This window comes from Hyla sarda, chromosome 1 (genome assembly GCF_029499605.1).
Source record: "Hyla sarda isolate aHylSar1 chromosome 1, aHylSar1.hap1, whole genome shotgun sequence".
Lineage (NCBI taxonomy): Eukaryota > Metazoa > Chordata > Amphibia > Anura > Hylidae > Hyla > Hyla sarda.
In genome coordinates this window covers 228,765,054-228,778,062 of record NC_079189.1, presented here as the reverse complement: position 1 = coordinate 228,778,062, position 13,009 = coordinate 228,765,054, and the positions used below count along the sequence as shown (strand labels likewise).

General features: G+C 40.0%; 1 protein-coding gene across 6 annotated transcripts in view; it reads left to right on the top strand.

Moving 5' to 3' along the window:
* LOC130365641 (centromere protein C-like) overlaps positions 1–13,009 on the top strand; it is a 322,002-nt gene that overhangs the window by 166,045 nt on the left and 142,948 nt on the right. For all 6 annotated transcript variants that reach the window (XM_056568882.1, XM_056568886.1, XM_056568883.1 and 3 more), the window contains exon 13: positions 1,920–2,235. In XM_056568882.1, the coding sequence (XP_056424857.1) occupies positions 1,920–2,235 (316 nt within the window). The remainder of the gene's footprint in view (positions 1–1,919; positions 2,236–13,009) is intronic.

Genomic DNA, 13,009 nt, shown 5'->3' with positions numbered 1-13,009 from the left:
AACTATTAAAATAAAATGTTAATGATCCCGTACGGTGAACGGAAAAAAAAAAAAAGTCCAAAATTCCTACTTTTTTAATACATTTTATTAAAAAAAATTATAAAAAAAATGTATTAAAAGTTTTTTATATACAAATGTGGTATCAAAAAAAAGTACAGATCATGGTCGCAAAAAATGAGCCCCCATACCGCCGCTTATACGGAAAAATAAAAAAGTTAGAGGTCATCAAAATAAAGGGATTATAAACGTACTAATTTGGTTAAAAAGTTTGTGATTTTTTTTTTTAAGCGCAACAATAATATAAAAGTAAGTAATAATGGGTATTATTTTAATCGTATTGACCCTCAGAATAAAGAACACATGTCATTTTTACCATAAATTGTACGGCGTGAAAACGAAACCTTCCAAAATGAGCAAAATTGCGTTTTTCGTTTTAATTTCCCCACAAAAATAGTGTTTTTTGGTTGCGCCATACATTTTATGATATAATGAGTTATGTCATTACAAAGGACAACTGGTCGCGCAAAAAACAAGCCCTCATACTAGTCTGTGGATGAAAATATAAAAGAGTTATGATTTTTAGAAGGTGAGGAGGAAAAAATGAAAACGTAAAAATTTTATTGTCTGAGTCTTTAAGGCCAAAATGGGCTGAGTCCTTAAGGGGTTAAGGAGTTAAAAAAAAATCTGTTCTGTGGTTATTTATAAAAAAAAATTAGGTTGTTTCAGTGGTACTAATCGGAGGTACTGGCTGGTAGTGAGGGGGACGCTGATCAATATGATGCATACCATGCCTGGATCAGTCTAGCTGTTTGCCTGATAGCTTAATTTTTCAAGATATGCAAATCATTTTCTAACTGGCATGGGCGGGGTATCTGCCTTCATCTGGTATTGTGACATCACAGTTTTAGTTTCCCCATCAGCTTCCGTTATCACTGAGCCAGTCCCATTTCTCAGCCCTTCCTGTGTTCAGGGTTAGCACATAGTATTTCCTACGCATCCAGTCTTTTTGGTTTAGGTGGGGTACCTCTGCAGCTTATGAATAGACAGAACACAAAGTGTTGTGCAGTGGGACAGGCTCTGTGAAAAGAAATGTGATTTATTTTTTTATTTTTTTTGCTTCACCGGGCTAAGCATAAGGAATACCCCTTTTACCAGATAAAATAATATGCTCCGGTTACAGAGAATGGTTGTTGATTTTATTTTTACATTAGAATAGAAGAATTTTCTGCACATCCAAAGGCTTTACATTAATCTTTGTTTCTCAGCAAAATTTTAAAAAGCCTACTTTCCTAGCCAAGTAAATCCATAGTGTAAACAGGGCTACATAGTGATCATCCCTGCAGCAAGACCAGCACATGCAGAAGCATCCCTTTACCAGCCCACTCACTCTAAGACACACATCCCCACAGGAACTGCACCACAAAAACAATGGCCACTGCACAACACCACAACCAAATGCAAAGGTCACAAATATATATATTTCTGTGTGCACCTTGCCAGCAATTTGAGAGAAAAATAGGAAGTCAACCTTATGCAGTCTCATGCAAGTTAAACAAAAACACAGCACAACTTAATACTAGGATTTGCTGTGTGTGTGATTAGTAGGGATAATAAAACAGGTAAGATATGTTTAAAGTAAATGCCTTGATTGTTAAATAATGCTTCATGATTGGGTATTGTAGAAAATATGCCATCAGTGAAATTTTGGTACATTTACCAATATTATATTACAATGTTCTGTGAAAAAGACCCATGTCTTATCCATTCAAAGGTTCTGTTTACCATTGTTACTTGAATCATGAATGTGTAATGTAACAGATTCCTTTGATTCCTTATGGTTTTTTTTTTCACATGCTTCTTTGCTGTCATGTTTATCTTGTATTGATACAATTCCTAACCAGTTTTGATATTTATTTTAGGTAAACATAAAGCTAAAAGAGCTGCTTGCAAAAAGAAAAAAGTCTCTAAACAACTAGAAGAACAACAGAAAAATATGCTGGTTGAAGAGAAAATGGGGGGAAAGTATGCAGCGGAAAAGAAGATCCAAGAGTCTAACAAGCAAAGAAAGTCTTCCACAAAGGATCACATGTCAAATGTCCTTGAAGCTAAAGAAGAACAAGATACTTCCACCACCAAACGTTCTCCCAGAAAAAGAAATAACACTGGTGAATTGTTGAAAGCAGATGAGAAGGAACATGTAGAAGAAACTGTTAGCAATCAGCCTGACAGTGGAAGGTTAGAAATGAATAACTTTGATGGGCAACAGACAGAGAAAGACGTGAACTTAAATAGGCACTGTAAGAAACCGAAACTTTTTATATGTTGTGCATCTTGGCAAAACCTTAATCGGTGTAATATACTTCATAAGAAAATTTCATTTAATTTTTTTTATTGAAATCATTGCTTATAAAATCAAGGCTTTGTTCAAGCTGAAGCACAGGCAGGGACAAAGTCCAGTAAATGAGGGTGGACTAGCACTTATGTGATCTCTCTCCTATCTGATAGAACTCCTCTGTGCTCTCTCCTGTCTGATAGCACTCCTCTGTGCTCTCTCCTGTCTGATAGCACTTCTCTGTGCTCTCTCCTGTCTGATAGCACTCCTCTGTGCTCTCTCCCGTCCTATCAGACAGAGTAGTGCTAACCCACCCTCACTTACTGGACTTTGTCCATGCCTGTGCCTCAGCTTGGACAAAGCCATGATTATATAAACATGATTTCTAAAAGAATAAATAAAAAAATATATAGTTTCTTATGAAGGATTTTAGAAAGGTTAATGTTTTGCCAAGATGTACAACATATAAAAAGTTTTTGAATCTGACAGTGCCCATTTATGTACCAGATCCTTTTCCTCTCTGAGTTTCTTTTCTGCAGTTTCAAGATTCTTCCTTTCCTCTTCCAGTAGAATATAAAGAAAACTCAGAGTAAGTGGTAGCAGCTGTTACCTTTACTTTTTTTGATACCTACTTTTTCAGCACTGTTGGCATGCAACGTCTCTGTGCTGGCAAAATGGGGACCCCTAACCCTCTTTGTACAATTTTAATTTTAACCTGTTGGGGACAAAGGGCTTACCTGTACACCCTTGGCACACTCCCTTTCTATAACGCGGCTAATAGCTCACGGAACTGATCAAGGTGCCGCGCACTGTTAACCTTTTAGACGTGTTCAAAGTTGATCGCCGCGTCTAAAGTGAAACTAAACTAATGCCGCTTAGCTCAGGGGGCGGTTTGGCGAACAGCTGTAGGACACGAGGAGGGTCCCCTTACCTGCCTCCTGGTGTCCGATCGGCGAATGACTACTCAGTGCCTGAGATCCAGGCATGAACAGTCAAGCTGCAAAATCATCGATCAATGCTCTCCTATGAGAAACCATTGATCAATGTAAAAGATCAGTGTGTGCAGTGTTATAGACCCTTGGGGGCTACAACATTGCAGCAAAAAAAAGTGAAAAAAAAAAATAATAATAAAAAAAACTTAAGATCATTTAAACCCTTCTCTAATGAAAGTTTGAATCGCCCCCCCCCCCCCCCCTTTTCCCATTTAAAAATGTTTGTGGTATCGCCATGTGCGGAAATGTCTGAATTATAAAAATATATCGTTAATTAAAACGCACGGTCAATGGTGTACGCGCAAAAAAAATTCCTAAGTCCAAAATAGCGTATTTGTGGTGACACTTGACATCATGAAAAAAAAGCAATCAAAAAGTCCGATCAATACAAAATTGGTACAGCTAAAAACTTCAGATCATGGCACAAAAATGAGCCCTAATACTGTCCCGTACTGCCGGAAAAATAAAGTTATAGGAGTCAGAATATGACAATTTTAAACATTTAAATTTTCCTGCATGCAGTTATGATTTTTTCCAGAAGTATGACAAAATCAAACCTATATAAGTAGGGGATCATTTTAATCGTATGGACCTACAGAATAAAGATAAGGTGTCATTTTTACCGAAGAATGTAGAAACGGAAGCCCCCACAAGTTACAAAATGGTGGGTTTTTTTTCAATTTTGTCGCACAATTATAATTTTTTTCGTTTCGCCGTAGATTTTTTGGTAAAATTACTTTACAAAGTATAATTGGTGGTGCAAAAAACAAGCCATCATATGGATTTTTAGGTGCAAAATTGAATGGGTTATGATTTTTAATCTACCTTACTGATGTTTGTTTATTTTTAATAAATAGCTGTTAATAACTTTACACTGCCTCCTCCCATTTTTTTCTTCTCCTTTTCTGATCTTGTTTCTATATACTGTTGTTCTTTATGTTCCATTTCCCTTTTAACTTTCTCTTCCTCTTTCTTTGCTTTTCTTTTCCCTCTCACAACCCTTTCAAAATTCCTCTTATTACTGCCTTAAAAGCATCCCAAATGATTCCCTCTGAAGAAGTTCTTTCGTTCATTTCAATATATGCCTGTATTTTACCAATAATTTCAAGATCTCCTCCCCAGACTTCTATCCAAAAAGGATCTATTCCCACACTCCTCTGCCTATTCTCCTTAGATAATAATTATAACATCAATGGGGAGTGTTGCAAAGAAAAGTTGCCCAGCAAAGGAATAGTGCAAAAATATTCTTTATTGTTAAAAGCGAGCAAACAGGAAACAAGTGACGCGCTTCAGGTGTCCATCTGCACCCTTAGTCGTACATAGTGGAACAAGATAAATTGCACATACATATGTACATGGGGAGATGTGAGGTCAATCCCCTCCAGGTGATCTGTAAAAACCTTTTTACACCTTACTGCCAATATATACCAAAACAAATTCAGATGTTCTCATTAGACAGGATGGCATAATATGTGTAAAAATAGAAATATGGTACAATGGCCAACTATAAAACCTATAGAGAGGTATAAAAGGAAAAATAACCTCGTAGGAAGGAATATGTATCATCAGTAATAAGTATATAAGTATAATTAATACTGTATGTGTATATATACGTGGCAAATTGTACATATTCCTGTTCTAGACAATTGAACTTGCGATTACTTTACAACATAAGTTCAAAGAACATACATCGAGAGTCCCTGATATAAATTAATAGAAAAAGAAAAGACATAACTATTAAATATACTGAAGCAGAGGAAGATAAAACAACTAAACAGCAACAAAGTATTGAAGAAGCAAAGAAAGAAATAGCTAAGGTTTGAAACTGTTTCAATAGTAAACTGACACACCTTGGCGTGTGTTTAAACCTCATGGTACTCGCGTAGCCAATTTCACGATCGAATAGACCTCTCTATTAAGCAATGTTTTCTTACGATCTCACTCCCCCCCAACCCAACCTCCCAATTTAGCAAATAATTAGCAATTCTTGTGAATTTGGGAAAAAGAGAAGGCTTTTTTTTTTTTACATATCGTGAGGATGAGTATATTTTACCTAACCATCCCGTGACAGCCTTATTTCACTCTTTTCCTAAAATTCACAAGAACGTGTCTCCCCCCCCCCCCCCCCCCTCCCATCAGTCCTATAGTGGCCGGTATAGGTTCATTAAATGAAAATGTATCGGCTTGGGTGGACAGTCTCTTTATATCCTTAAGTTCCCCATTTACCAGGCTATATACAAGATTCTAAACATTTATTACTGGCCATGGAAAATTTAACATGGCCAGAAGATATGTCATGTATATCGGTAGACCTACCCTCCCTTTACTCGGTTATACCACATTCCACAGCACAACTCTTAAATGGTTCTTGCAAACATATTCCACCAACTCTGATCGTCTTGTCATCACCACTGAATATTTACTTAAACATAACTTTTTCATTTTCTGATTACATATATTTCCTGCAGACGACCGGAGCCCCCATGGGCGCACACTTCTCACCATCTACATGGGTTTCTGGGAGAGAGAATGGTTTCTCTCCTCACTGAATCCTTACATTGACAGGATTGCTTGGTATGGCAGATATATAGACGACCTTGCTGATGGTGTGGAAGTCTGAGAGTTGTCCAATTGATTTGTTAGAACAACTTTTGAATAACAATATTCAACCTCAGCTTCACTCTCACACACAATCAGCAAGTAGTCTCATTCCTGGATCTTAATCTTACAAGCAATTATCTTTCCAATACAGTTTCTTCAACTCCATACCGCAAAGATACAGCAGTTAATGCCATTCTTCACGCATCGTCTTGTCATCCTCCCCACCTTATTAAATATCTTCCCGTGGGGGAGGCCATCAGAATTAGAAGAAATTGTAGTGACACGGCTGATTTCGATAGAGAGATGGATTCCCTCTCTCACCGACTAACATGCTGTGGATATAGTAAGTGGTCTTTGGATAGGGCTAGATCTATAGCCCTGTCCAAAAATAGGAGAGATCTCATCATACCAAAAATTAAACAGTTATCTACTACAAATACAGGAGATAGAGATTTAGCCTATTTTTCCACTTCATACAGTACAGACTTCTATGATGCGTCCAGAATTATTAGAAAATATTGGCCAATAATTTCCACTGACCCTTTGTTCAGTGATTCGGCACCCAGAGAAATCAAATGTATTGCCAAACGTGCGCCAACCATTGGGCAAATTTTGTTACCCTCTAGTTTTAGATCCCACACTCCTTCTATGCTCACATGGCTCGAATATCTAGGCTGTTTTCATTGTGGTCATAACAAATGTGCTTGTTGCACTGTGATGTCTCCCGCAACTGACTTTGCATCATTTGTTACTGGTGAAACATTTAATATAAAACAATATATTAAATGTAACACTTCCTTTGTTATTTATTTCCTGTACAGAATGCAAAGTACAGTATGTGGTATACACAACAAATTCCCTGAAAACTTGAATCAGAATACATCTATCTGACAAACACTTCAACTCCAATCATGTCAGCTGTGTCTCAACATTGTGTACAACAACATGCAGGAGACACCTCTAAGATTCACCTTACTGGCATTGAAAAAGTAAGCATGCCTTATCGGGGGAGGGGAGGAGGGAGACATTGTACGACAATATTGCTTAATAGAGTGGTCTATTGGATCGTGAAATTGGCTACCTGAGTACCACAAGGTCTAAACAGACGCCAATATGTGTCTATTTACTATTGAAACATTATCAAACCTATGCTACTCTTTGCTTCTTCAATACTTTGTTGCTGTTTAGTTGTTTCTTATCTTCCTCTGCTTCAGTATATTTAATAATTCTTTCTTTCTTCTTTTTCTATTATTTTATATCTGGGACTCTTGATGTATGTCCTTTGAACTTATGTTGTGAAGTAATCGCAAGTTCCATTGTCTAGAACAGGAATATGTACAATTTCCCACGTATGTACATATACAGTATTTCTCATACTTATATACTTATTATTGATACATATTATTCCTTCCTACGAGGGAATTATTTTTCCTTTATATACCTCTCTATAGGTTTTATAGTGGGTTTTTGTGCAATATTTCTATTTTTACTAGGAGTGTAAAAAAAAATCGATTCACTTGATTATCGTGATTTTTCATTTGGCGATACTGTATCAATTCAAAATATTTTTGAATCGATCTTTTTAGGGATGTGGAATTCATATCTCCCAACGCCCGGGACATGCAGTTCCGGGCGCCGGGCAGGTGAATTTTTCCGGCTCGTGCAAGCAGGGGCCGGACCTGACAAGCGCGGTGGCGCTCTGGGTGTATAGAGCAGGCTCCCGACTCGTGCCCGCTCCGTACTCTGTGGCCCCCGGCTGATTTCAGTAGCCGGGTGCCGCCACGAATAGCCAGCATGCGGCGCTCAGCAGTCTGTATGGAGCGGGCTCCGGACTCCTGCCCACTCCATACTTTGCAGCCCCCAGCTGTTTTCAGTAGCTGGGGGCCGCTGCTAATAGCCAGCCTGCGGCTATCGCCGCGGCTGGCTATTAACCCTATAGATGGCCGTTGTCAAAGCTGTGAATGCTCCCTGGTGGGCTAGTGGGGTGGATCGCCCCTCTGCAGCGCGATTGCGGGCGGGCGATCCACTGTCTCTGTCATTGATAGAGCCTAGTCCAGCCATGCTCTATCAATGGATTGCAGAGCAATGGAGTTCAATAGATTCTGAAGAATCTAATGATTCCTCCTAAAAGTGTATTAAAAAAATATATATATGTTTCGCTGAGTTATGCAGTTTTGCTGAAGGTTCAGTCTTTGGGACAGTAATCTCTGTTGCTCGCCAGGGGCTGCACAGTTGCTCAGTTGTTAACGCTGTTGCCTTGCAAACCTGGGGACTGGGGTTTAGATCCTACCAAGGACTACATCTGCATAGATTTTCTCTGCATGTTTGCCCAGGGAATAACATTAAGCCTGTTCCCTTCTCCACCCTTACTGCGTCCGCCTCGTCCGCAACTGCAGTCCCAGCGTTCCACTTCCTGAGTGAAGGGACTGACGCGTTGCACCCTTGTGGGCAATCGACTTTTTGCGAACGCCTCGTGGGTGGTTGTGGTCCCCTCCAACTCCCATGGAGGACGTGCAGTCCTATTCCGGTACTCCACTGTGTGTGAGAGTAGAACGCTGTACAAGGGCCCCTGAACACCATCCATAGAGGTTGGGTCTTCTGCTACAGCTGCTTTTTCGGTACTCCCACTCTGAGTGAGAGTTGACTGATGCACCATGGATCCTCTACACAATCCATAGAGGTTGGTTCTTCTGCTGCAGCTGCTCTTCCGGTACTCCCACTGTGAGTGAGAGTTGACCGTCGTACCTTGGACCCTCTACACCATCCTTAGAGGTTGCAATGTCTGCCGCATCCACGGATGCAGCTTCGTACCCTGCTATATCAGAGTTGACTGTTGTTCTTAAACCCTCTGCACTGCCCATGGAGGATGTGATGTCTTTCACATCCACGGCTGCAGTCCTGGTGCACCACAGCATGCTTGTGTTGTCAGGAGGTTATCTGTCCATGCTCCCAGGTTTCGATTGGGCTGCATTCTGGATTCTGCATCCTGTATCCTGTTTCCGGTGGTAGACAACCAAATTTGTGTCCCTGCAGGTGCAATGGACCTTATTTGGCAACAACATCCGCTTGCACAGGTGACATCCCATTGGTTTGTGGTAGGATCCGCTTCTAGTACAAGGAATTCAGTGGGTGACCTTGCATATTACTAGGGCGCTCTCAGACATGGCATTCTCTCTCCTCCCCCCCCCCCCTTCCCCTTCCCTCAAGGAAGGGGAGTACCATTGGCTTTCCAGTGCCATTGCTGAGGTGCATTCGTGTCAAGGTTTAGTTGTTCCCACTCTGGCCTGACCAGGGCTTACATTCCCCACCGCAGGGATGGCGCTTTAGTGGGTTAGGTAGGCCTTCCATTCCGGCTACTTTATCAGTCCATTTTTCCTATGTACAGGTGGTACAGGGAGAATTCCTTTCTTTAGTAAATATCTGGGACGCCTACTTGCACATGCCGATTTTTTTCTGGCTCATTAGCAGTTTCTCCGCTTCACTGTTTTAGAGGGACATTTTTCAATTTGTGGCCCTCCCCCTTTTGGGTTTGCCACTGATCCTCGTGTGTTCACAAAGGTCTTGGTGGCGGGCATGCATTCCACGGGGTGACCGTCCTCCTTTATTTGGATGACCTTCTTGTCAAGGCTCCCTCTCAAAGTCTTCAGATAACTCTCGACACTCTGTCTCGCTTTGAATGAATTGTCAACACTGCCAAGTCCCCCTGGCTCCGTCCTAATCCTTGGCGTTACCAGTCCTCCAATTCAAGGGACAAGTGTCATGTTCTGAGTGCAGAAGTCAAAATCCTCCATTACCCTTAACAGGTTTCTCTCCGATTTTGCATGCAAGTTCTGGGGAGGATGGTGTCAGCCATCGAAGTGTTCCCTTTTGCGAAGTTTCACTCCCGCCCTCTTTACTTAGCTATTCTGTCCCTTTGGGATCAATCTCCCCTGTCCCTCAACTACAGGGTCCTTCTCTCTCTCTGGGTTTGCCGCTTTCTCCTCTGGTGACTTTGTTCTCCCCTCATTCTTTTGGGGCGCTCTTTTTTGCTGGTCATTGGCAGGTCCTGACGACCGATGCGAGCCTGTGATTCAAATCTTTCAGGACACAACTGTCCTTTGCGGCCTTTCGGTCCAGATCCAGACGGACAACGCCACGCCTGTGGCGTACATCAATCAGGATGGGAACTGCAGCGTGGCTACAATGGCGGAGGTGTCCAGGATTCTCTCCTGGGAAAAGCGCTGCGTTCCCATTCTGTCGGCAGTCCACATTATAGGCATGGAAAACTGGGAGGTGGACTTTCTCAGCCGCATCTCCACAGATCCCGGGGAGTGGGCTTTCCACCCCAAGGTGTTGGTCGACACTTGTCTTTGCTAGGGGACCCTGGAAGTGGACCTATATCCGCTCATACAATATAAAAAGATGGTAGATCAGCACCGCCGTTGTCCAAAACCAGGACATCTGAAATGAGACTTTCCTATGTACGTTGCCCCCTCCCCCTATTATGTTAGCTGATAGGACCTGTATTGACAAGAGACACTTATGGTTATTGTGGAGAGCCATATGGGGAGGCATTTGCACTTTATGCTTTTTTTTTTTGTTCTCTATGGTTATATGGTTGTATTTGTTGTTTTATAGTGACACAGCACAATGTTTTTTGCATTTACCTACCACTGTTTTAACATTCTTATAGTGTACATGTCTGGATCGACTTTTCTCATTTGTATTGTAATTACTATATGCATCTTCAGTGTAAATAAAACAAGTTAAAAAAATGTATATTACAATAAGTGAGTTCCCGGAGTTTTACTCTGAGGGAAGGTGTAGGTTTCAGTTGTGAATATGCTTTCTCAGAAAATATTGCCTTGGCCTCTGTAAGCCAGACCTCAATGTTTAGGGTTCCATTAATAATAAATTACTTCCATTAAAAAAATCTTAATCCTTTCAGTACTTATCAGCTGCTGAAGTTGAGTTGTTCTTTTCTGTCTAAGTGCTCTCTGATGACACTTGTCTCGGGAACTGTCCAGAGTAGAAGCAAGTCCCCATAGCAAACCTCTTCTACTTTGTGCAGTTCCCGAGACAGAGATGTCAGCAGAGAGCACTGTTCCAGACAGAAAAGAACAACTCAACTTCAGCAGCTGATAATTATTGGAAGGATTAAGATTTTTTAATAGAAGTAATTTACAAAACTTTCTGGAGCCAGTTGATATAAAAAAAAAAAAAAAAAATTCTCCTGGAATTCCCCTTTAAACCCCTTAAGGACGGACCCATTTTTTACCTCAATGACCAGGCTCTTACTTTTTTTATTTTTTATTTGACATGTGTAGAATGCTTTTTCTGAGCAGAGGGATTCTGAGATTGTTTTTTAGTGACATATTGTACTTTATATAAGTGGTGCATTTTTGTTGACACATGCAGCATTTTATTTTGAAAAACTGGAAAAATTCTGGCGTTTCAATTTTTTTTTTTATGTACACTGTGCGGTAAAAGTGATGTTATATTTATTCTGTGGGTCAGTACGATTATGGCGATACCCATTTTATATAGCTTTCTATGTTCTTTTTCCTTTTCTGAGCAAAATTATTTTTCTGCCATTCATTTTCCAACAGCCGTAATGTTTTTTTTTGTCCGACGCCATTGAGTAAGGGCTTATTTTTTGTGGGATGAGCTCTTCTTTTTATTTGTATCATTTTTGTGCTATGTGCTACTTTTTTTTATTTTTGATTCCACTGTGTAGCAAAATTGGCGAATTTTGCGCTTTTTTTAATGTTTTTTTTTTACGGCGTTCACCGTGTGGGATAATTTACATTATAGTTTTATAGCACAAGTCATTACGGATGGGGCAATACCTATTATGTATATGATTTGTGTTTTTGATCCTTTTTGGTGAAAATAAAGGGCTTTTATTGGGAAAGGGGCATTTTTTTATTTTTTTTTACACTTCATACTTTTATTGAAGAACTTTTTATTACAATTTTTTTACACTTTTTACAGGTTATACTATGCTGCAATAAATTTGTATCTCTGGCTCTGGCTGGATCTCACAGGCTTCCGTAGCAGACATACAGGAGGTCATGATCTGACCTTCTGCTGCCATAGCAACCAGCCGTTGGAGAACAGGGGGAGAGCGCTCCCCCTGTCAACACCATAGATGCCGTGATCAGGATTGATCACGGCATCTAGGGGGTTAAAGGGGTTATCCAGGAAAAACTTTTTTTTATATATATCAACTGGCTCCAGAAAGTTAAACAGATTTGTTAATTACTTCTATTAAAAAATCTTGATCCTTTCAGTACTTATGAGCTTCTGAAGTTAAGGTTGTTCTTTTCTGTCTAAGTGCTCTCTGATGACACGTGTCTCGGGAACCGCCCAGTTTAGAAGAGGTTTGCTATGGGGATTTGCTTCTAAACTGGGCGGTTCCCGAGACACGTGTCATCAGAGAGCACTTAGACAGAAAAGAATAACCTTAACTTCAGAAGCTCATAATTACTGAAAGGATAAAAAATTTTTTATAGAAGTAATTTACAAATCTGTTTAACTTTCAGGAGCCAGTTGATATATAAAAAAATGTTTTCCCCTGGATAACCCCCTTTAATGCTGCCGGGACCGGTGCGCCATTTTGTAACTTTTGGGGGCTTCCGTTTCTACGAAGTACATATTTCGGTAAAAATTACACCTTATCATTATTCTGTAGGTCCATACGGTTAAAATGATACCCTACTTATATAGGTTTGATTTTGTCGCACTTCTGGAAAAAATCATAACTACATGCAGGAAAATGTATATGTTTAAAAATGTCATCTTCTGACCCCTATAACTTTTTTATTTTTCCACGTACAGGGCGGTATGAGGACTCATTTTTTGCACCGTGATCTGAAGTTTTTATCGGTATGATTTTTGTTTTGATAGGACTTTTTGATCACTTTTTATTCATTTTTTAATGGTATAAAAAGTGACCAAAAATGCGCATTTTTTGACTTTGGAATTTTTTGCGCGTACGCCATTGACCGTGCGGTTTAATTAATGATATATTTTTTATAGTTCGGACATTTACGCACGCGGCGATACCACATATGTTTCTTTTTATTTTTTTTTACACTGTTTT